The 9,112-nt window shown below is 36.1% G+C and overlaps 1 protein-coding gene across 1 annotated transcript; it reads right to left on the reverse strand.

Annotated features, from left to right (window-relative positions):
- Window positions 1-723: 723 nt before the first annotated feature.
- On the reverse strand, window positions 724-8,658 carry LOC111502815 (Protein kinase, cAMP-dependent, catalytic subunit 1). Its single transcript, XM_023156976.2, has 2 exons — window positions 7,415-8,658; window positions 724-3,961 (listed from the first exon to the last, which is right to left on the reverse strand). Exons 1-2 carry the CDS (start codon window positions 8,298-8,300, stop codon window positions 3,786-3,788), a joined length of 1,062 nt encoding a protein of 353 aa, XP_023012744.1. The 5' UTR covers window positions 8,301-8,658; the 3' UTR covers window positions 724-3,785.
- Window positions 8,659-9,112: the final 454 nt, after the last annotated feature.

Genomic DNA, 9,112 nt, shown 5'->3' on the forward strand with positions numbered 1-9,112 from the left:
AGCTTTTAATCGCTGAATGGGCAAATGTACCTCAACAAGACATTGACAATCTCATTTTGTCGATGCACGATAGATGTAGGGCCGTAATAAACCAGCGTGGAGGCCATACTTTGTACTGATTCCAATTTTTTTTGTATTATGATTTTTTTTCGGGGTGCCAAAGAAGAGCCATATTTTTTTTTAGTTTTGCTTATATGCGCACTCAGTATTTTTGACCATTTAATAAATTTCGTTGTAAGTTACATTTGTTTAATAATCACCCGTCAACTTTTTTTTCCCTAAAGCGATCTAAAAAAAAATTATTGCCATTTTTAAAAATATCCCTAGACTTTTCCGATGTGTGCATTTTAGTTGTAAGACCTGTGTTACATGTCAGCTTTCTTCCCTTCTAGTGAGACTTAATCTCAACAGAGATTCTCTTGAGCCTTGTCCAACAATCCAGAAAAAACGCATTTGATCCAAATGGAACTCCTCAATCTCACTTGACAGCTATTTATTAATTTTTTTCATGTATTTTAGTACTTTAGACTCTATTAAAGAATATATATGTGTTGTATTTCAAGTACTTTATCAATTATCAACATGTAAAAATTTCCACGCACTGCAGTCTTCGACTAAATGAAGGATTTAAATATGTATATGTGTGTATATAATTATATACACTGCTTATATATAAGTGCATGTGTGTATATATGCGCTGTATATATGTAAAGAAACTCCCAATCTCACTTGACAGCTATTTATTAAATTTTTTTACATTGTTATGCGAATCGAATAAAATAAAATTACCGGTATAGGAATATTTACTCAATTAAACAGACATCTTACTTTCATAACATGCACGTATCGACATATTGATATGGAGACAAAAAAAAGAAATGTGATGACCTTTCGTATAAAATCGGCTCCCAATGTATGAGGGATGGTAAAAAATTATCTTCAGATCTACACAGTTTTAACGGCCCACCTTGCCTTGTGGCATTAACCATCGAAATTCTAACGTTTCAACTCAACATCAAATAAATTTTAAGATGTACACGGTGTGAAAAGTTTCACGGTGCAGCCCCTGTACCTCAAGAAAAGCTGATTGGCTCACGAGGAATTGAATTTTAAATGGCACTTCAGAAAACTACTTCTTGCCAAACTCGATCATTTCATGTACAGAATGCCATAAATAATACCATTTTTCAATATTACAGGTCTACCAATTCTGATATTATCTAAACAATTCTTTTCATGGGTTTCTGTGTGAAAAACTGACCTTGACCTTCAAATCGAGTTCAAGGTCAAATCCAAGGACGTCGTTGAGTAGCAAGAAAAAACCTGGATCCCTGGTATTTGGGTTTTCTTCTGCCGAAATTCCAGTAGTTTGGGATTTTTCTCGGCTGTCCGATGGTAACCTTTCAAATTATATGAAACACTTTTTTAATGGAAATCTGTATTTTTGTCGCGTAAAGTACAACCAGGCATGACCTTGATTGTATATGGTTGCCATTTGAAAAACCAACCTTGACATTCAAATCATGACCAATGTCAAATCCAAGGATAGCGAGGAAAAGTCCTGAACCCTTGGTATTTGGGTTTTCTTTTACCAAAAATCCAAAGGTTCAAGATTTTTCTTGATTTATCGAAGGCAAACTTGGGTTTGACCTTGACCATTACCTTCGAAATCATTTGAAAGTCAAGGTCACGTTTATGAATGGAAACCCATCTTTTATCGCGGAAATGAAAAAAGTGGGCGGGAGTACAAAGATATGACCTTGACTGGGACGAGTTGCCATTTGAAAAACTGACCTTGATCATCAAATCATGAGCAAGAGCAAAACTGAACCCCTGGTGTTTGGGTCTTCTACTAAAATTCCAAGGATTTGGGATTTTTCCTGACTATCCGATGGAAATATTAGATACGACCTTGACTACTACCTTCTGAATTCAAGAGTTTAAGATTTTTCGTGGCTATCCAATGGTAACCTTGGATTCGACCTTGACTATTAGCTTTTGAATAACTTGAAAGTCAAGGTCACTTTTTTTTATGAAAACCTATATTTTATCGCAAAAATGAAATGAGCGGGCAAAAGTACGACCGGGTATGACCTCGACTGAGATGAGCTGCTATTTGAACATCTGACCTTGACCTTCAAATCATAAGCAAGGGAAAAATCGTGAAGCCCCTGGTATTTGGGTCTTCCACTAACAAAATTCACAGGGTTTAGGATTTTTCCTGGCTAACCGTTGGTAACCTTGGATTTGACCTTGACAATCACCTTTCAAATTATTTGAAAGTCAAGGTCACTTTTCTGAATGGAAACCCATATTTTCGTTGCGGAAAGTACAACCAGGCATGACCTTGATTGTATGTTTGAAAATCTGTTTAAAATCTGTTTTTCCGTTAATCAGCTGCGCCCCCATACGAACGACAACTCTCAGAAGTTGAGAAACTTGTGCGAGCTAAGGACTAACGAGGTCTTATCTTTTAACGTGTGATTCCTAACACGGGTTGCCATTTGAAAAACTGACCTTGACCTACATATTATGAGCAAGGGAAAATCCCGAACCCCTGGTATTTGGGTTTTCTACTACCAAAATTCGCAGGGTTTAGGATTTTTCCTGGCTAACCGTTGGTAACCTTGGTTTTAACCTTGGCAATCATCTTTCAAATTATTTGAAAGTCAAGTTCATTTTTCTGAATGGAAACCTATATTTTCGTTGCGGAAAGTACAACCAGGCATGACCTTGATTGCATATAGGTTGCCATTTGAAAAACTGACCTTGACCTACAAATCCTGAGCAAGGGAAAAATCCCGAACCCCTGGTATTTGGGTCTTCTACCAAAATTCACAGGGTTTAGGATTTTTCCTGACTATCTAATGGTAACCTTGGATTTGACCTTGACTATACCTTTCGAATCATTTGAAAGTCAAGGTCACCTGCCATTCATGGAGATACGGAGAAAAATGCTATAAAACCTCAATTTCTTTTTAAAAAAAGCTCCATTTAGATCCCTAGAATTTCCACGATGAAAGTTTGCTAAAAAATTCAACCAACTGAAATTGTATTAGTGTCAGAAGTCCTACATTAACAGGCGTATATATGGGCAATGAATATCCAATTTGGAAAGTTTCGAAAAGATACAGGGGCGTCACCAAGAAATTTTCAACAAGGTGTGTAACAACATCAACAAACAGGAGCGAAAACAACAGGTAAATATCACGTTGCTGCTGGATCCATACAAAAAAAAATTGACTAGTACAAAGAAGCGAAACGCGAATTACTTGCCAGCTCAACAATAACAGGAGAATTACTTTTAAAATATTTGATATGGACAAAAAACATTATGGAAGTTGAAGCTCTCTGAGGCAGCTGTATGATAGCCTAACGTCTTCATACCTAATATTAATCACTACAACGATTGTTTCATACTAGGTAATGCTTAACTCCTATACTTACGTGATCGGCCACCTCTGCACCAGGGCGAGAATTAAAACTGATTTGCGCGCACTATTTAATGTAAATAGTGCACTCTTCACCGGCTATTATACAATATATACAATAACTTCTAATAAATAAAAAATACAATAAATCATACGCTAGAAATCTCCATCACACATCAAACCTATTCTACCTATTCGACACAAAAGCCACTTCAGCGGCGATGAACTGCGGTTGGCGGTGCAGAGGTCCGATCGGACAAGCACGCAACCGACAATGGAAGAGCCCCGATCGACGGCGGGCCGCTATCGGCCCGTTAAAGTGGCAAGGCTACTTACAGGCGACCCGAGACCGATTCAGAATTCGGCGAACTCCTTGGCGCACTTTTCCGTAGACGATATGCGTAGGGCCTCCTCCTCGTAGTCGTCAAAGTTGCTGGTGTCACCGGGGCCCTTGCAACGCGGGATGAACGGAGCCTCCACCTTCTTCTGGAAGATGGATATCCAGTCGGTGGACGCGAACCACTTGTGACCTGGAAGGAATTAATGAATGAGTTGAATTGAAAATGTCATTATAGGCATACATCGAGTGTACCGTATTGTCAAATATATACGCAGTGGCCGGTAAAGTGAGAAAAACTTGTCCAAACAGTAATTTCTTGCTGACTGAGTTGAGTCATCTTACTTACTTTCAATATAAAAAATGAATGACAATACACTTACACAAATACAATGAAAATACAATAAAAGTTGACATCTTAAAACATCAACACAAATATAAAAATTGAACAACCAAATTTACAGGTCAGCAACAATGATTTACATAAACGACATAAACACATACCACACTAGTGACTTTATCAACTTATTTACTGACGACACGTTACTATCTATAGCACATAAAGACCTGAAAGTAGCTATAGAAAAGATGAACTCATCTCTAAATCAAATTGAGAATTATTTTTCGGCAAATAAAATGAAATTAAATACTTCAAAAACGAAAGCTATGATTCTAACAACCTCTTACAAATATAAACAAATAAATATAAATACTCTTTCCCTGTATGCTGATGGTCAGAAACTTGAATTTGTGAAAGAATTCAAATATTTAGGTTTTATGTTGGACAACAGTATGTCTTTTGGTGCACACTATAACTATATGACTAAAAAGATTTCAAAAAAACTATATTTCTTCACTAGAATTTCGAAACACCTTTCTACAAATGCGAAAATAACCGTATATAATACAATAATACAGCCCCATTTTGATTATTGCAGTACGCTGTTATACAGTTTTGACCAAAATAAAATTATGTCTCTGCAAAAGTTACAGAACAGAGGAATGAGGGTGGTTCTTGGATGTAATCGTTATGCAAGTATATGCTTTATGCTCAGTGCATTACAGTGGATGTCTATTCGTGAAAGATATTACAGGTCAGCAATGATATTTATTTTTAAGATAACCAATCACATGCTACCTTCTTATTTCGAAGAATTTATCATTTACAGAAATTCCACTCACAATTACACTACTAGACAAAATGACAATTTTCACCTGCCACGATATAGTTTATCAAACTCCATGAAAATTTTATTAAATAAAGGCCTCATTGAATATAACAAACTTCCCCAAAATGTGAAGAATAATAAAAACCTGTTTCAATTCAAAAAAGATTTGACTGATTATATGAAAGGTATCACAATAGAATAGATAGTAAGTGACTCGGTATATATTATGTATTTATGTGTACCTATATGTATATATGTATTATATCCTTACTATGTGTGTCTATATAACATGAAATATTATGTATATTATGTTTGTGTATTAGGATCTTCCTACCAATAAATCATTCATTCATTCAATGATACCAAAATTTAGAAATCTATATTAATAGCTTTATTCGAAAGTTGACTTTGATATAAATCCTTACCCGGATTGAAATGTAAACCTAACCAACAAAAAAATTGCACAAGTTTCGCATTCTCTGTCAATTTTTTTTTATAATTCTACAAACGAGGGGTTATTTCTCAAAATATTGAAAAAAGTTATTTTAAACAGTTTTCCTACTGGCAACCAATTTAAGGATGTGCAAAATTTGAATTGCACAAGATGTATTCAATTATTGATTTCCTTCATTTTGTAAAATGCACCACGGTTACAAAATAAGCCTCAGCTCAATCTACAAAAAACTGCTACTTCTTACAGAATTGAAATAGGCAAAGAAAAAGTTTATGACCCTATATATGGGGACTTCAGGAAATACATATTTTTGAAAGGTTAGTTCATATGTAAAAGTAATACACATTAATATTAAGGAAATAGTTCAACCGATAGTCAAATTTTCTAATGAATCAGAAAAAAACAATGGGGGGAAACAAATTTTCAATAATGACATTTCAATTTTGTACAAAACTTATTGAAGGGTGACTGTTATATTTGTTACAGTCTACATTACTTTTCTTCTATTCCATTTGGTCATTTGCAAATTGTTATTTTTAGTTGATTGTAATTTTGTCTAAATTTGTTTGTTATATGTAGATTCACATATAATAATTAGACTCCTAACTTTCAGCTAGGTAAAGCCTATTACACACTTGAGGAATTTCATGAAGATATTTTTGTAAGGGTGACTGTTACATTTGTTACAGTCTACATTACTTTTCTTCTATTCTATTTAGTCATTTGCCAAATTGTTATTGTTAGTTGATTGTAATTTTGTCTAAATTTGGTTGTTATATGTACTAACACCTAATAAGTAATCTCCTAACTTTGTCAGCTAGATAAAGCCTAGTACACACTTGAAGAATTTCATAACCGTTATATTTGTTACAGTCTACATTACTTTTCTTTTTTTCTATTTAGTCATTTGCAAATTGTTATTTTTAGTTGATTGTAATTTTGTCTAAATTTGGTTGTTATATGTACTCACACATAATAATTAATCTCCTAACTTTGTCAGCTAGATAAAGCCTAGTACACACTTGAAGAATTTCATAACCGTTATATTTGTTACAGTCTACATTACTTTTCTTCTATTCTATAAAGTCATTTGCAAATTGTTATGTTTAGTTGATTCTATATTTCTCTAAATTTGGTTGTTATATGTAGATTCACATATAATAAATAATTAAACTCCTAACTTTCAGCTAGATAAAGCCTATTACACACTTGAGGAATTTCATGAAGATATTTTTTTTAAGTGTGACTTATTTGTTACAGTCTACATTACTTTTCTTCTATTCTACTTAGTCATTTGCAAATTGTTGTTTATTTGATTGTAATTTTGTCTAAATTTGGTTGTTATATGTAGACTCACATATAATAATTAATCTCCTAAATTTGTCAGCTAGATAAAGCCTAGTTCACACTTGAAAAATTTCATAACTGTTATATTTGTTACAGTCTACATTACTTTTCTTCTATTCTATTTAGTCATTTGCAAATTGTTATGTCTAGTTGATTGTAATTTTGTCTGAATTCGGTTGTTATATGATTCATATACAATAATCAGTCTCCTAACTTTGTCAGCTACATAAAGCCTAGTATACACTTAGAGAATTGTAATTTTAGGAAAACCTACTAAAAATTCTCCTACATAAAACGACTCATTTTAGATTCTCCACATTATTCAATACAATAAACAGTTGAAATAATTTGCCACAATCTATCAAGAGTCAGAAAAACTTTTTAGAACTGAGGTGATAAAATAACTCTTGCAGAAGTGTTAGTACAGAGAAGAGGGATTTTCGTGTGATACTTTCTTGCGACATTTTGAAAATATTTGGTAATAGAGCTTCTTCTCGAGCCTTAGCTTCATGCACATTTATATCGATGATATAATTTTGTGTTGCTTTTTTGTAGTGTTGTGTTCTTTTTTGTTTATATTTTATTGACATAGCAAATGTCCCAGTGTACCAAAGTGTCAAATCAATGAATAAATAAAGAACGTTCAGTGAGTTTGGGTTCTTGATGAGCTACTGACCTTTGATGTCATTGACACCCGCCTTCAGATTGCCGTAGCGTTTGGTCAGGTCGACTTGCAGCAGATTACGTAGCAGATCTTTCAGGTCGGAACCGAAGTGGGACGGGAAGCGTACCTTTCCCGAAACAATTTTCTCATAGATCTGAATGGGCTGGTCTGCAAAGAATGGTGGATAACCAGCTGCCATCTCATAAACCAGGACTCCCAGCGCCCACCAGTCCACAGCCTTGTTGTAGCCCTTGCTGAGGATGATTTCAGGGGCTAGGTACTCGGGAGTGCCGCAGAGAGTCCAAGTGCGCCCCTTGACCCGCTTGGCGAAGCCAAAGTCGGTTACTTTGAGGTAGCCCTGGGAATCAATTAGCAGATTCTCCGGTTTCAGATCCCGATAGATCAGATCTAGGTAGTGTAGGTATTCAAACGCCAGGACGATTTGAGCTGCGTAGAATCGAGAGTGCGGTTCGGAGAACCTTCCCACCTTTCGAAGGTGCGAAAACATCTCTCCGCCCGGCACGTACTCCAACACCATATACAGATTCGAATTGTCTTTGAAATGGAACTTCAAACTGACGAGGAAGGGGAAACTTATGGCTTGTAGGATGCGTTTCTCATTCAGGGTGTGCTCCACCTGCTTCAGTTTGACGACTTTCTGTTTGTCGAGGATTTTCATGGCGTAGTACTCCTTGGTGGGTTTGTGTTGCACTATCATGACCCGGCCGAAAGAGCCCGTTCCTAGGGTCTTGATCCGCTCGAAATCGTCCAAGCTGGCCGTGTTCGTCGGGTTTCTCTTCCACTTTTCCTCGAAGTCCTCCTTGGCCTGGTCGAGGAATTCTTTGACACTCTCCGCGGAATCGACCTTTTTGTTCGCCGTAGCGGCATTGTTGCCCATGGTTTGGACTTTTAAACCTTCCAGGGCTCCGAATTTAGTGTTAACGCTCCGCCTTAAGCACCAAGTTGATTCTCGGTTGCAACAGCGGAGGACACGAATGTCTGGATAATCGTCCTATGTCAACACACTTTTTTCGAATTCATTTCAACGTTCCTTTCTCTGTCCTATCTCACAAACACTCCTTCCCCACGGCCTACTATTAACGAATTATGAGACGACGGGAAACCACTTCGCGATTTCGGCTCGTAAAAACACAACAACTGCATAAAATGGCTGCTAACTTTGACTCGAATTTTCACTTCATTAGGGTTTGGATTGGATCGAGTCGCGAGCTCTTGACGCAACCGATGACGCAAGACAGTTTCCACAATTTTAGTAGGTGGCACTGCTTTTCATTTTGCTGCCATCTTGTGTTCAATAGTTCAAGTTTGGAAAACAGGTCCTTCGTTATCAAAGACGGTAGAAAGACATCCGAAGTCCCTTAGAAAAAAGTCCACTATATCACTTGATAAGACGCCCCTACATGTTTATGACGGGATACGCGACATCTAAACTGTATAATATATAACCACAGTTAATTCCAGAACTCTTGGATAGAAAAAGAAGTGATTATGATATTTTTTTGCAGATTCTTGAAACAAATATGAAACTGCCAAATTACTAAGGAAACGTTGATCGTATTTCCAGCAATGAAAAAGTGTTGGATAGAGAATTGAAATACTTAGTTAGTTAAACATCACAGACTCCTCTTTCCATTCCATTAGATAAAAAAAATTGGTGGCGCCGTCTCTGCGGCGAGGGACACAACTATT

This window comes from Leptinotarsa decemlineata, unplaced genomic scaffold (genome assembly GCF_025532065.1).
Source record: "Leptinotarsa decemlineata unplaced genomic scaffold, Ldec_3_MD MMD2_tig00026361_RagTag_RagTag, whole genome shotgun sequence".
In the NCBI taxonomy this organism is placed as follows: Eukaryota; Metazoa; Arthropoda; class Insecta; order Coleoptera; family Chrysomelidae; genus Leptinotarsa; species Leptinotarsa decemlineata.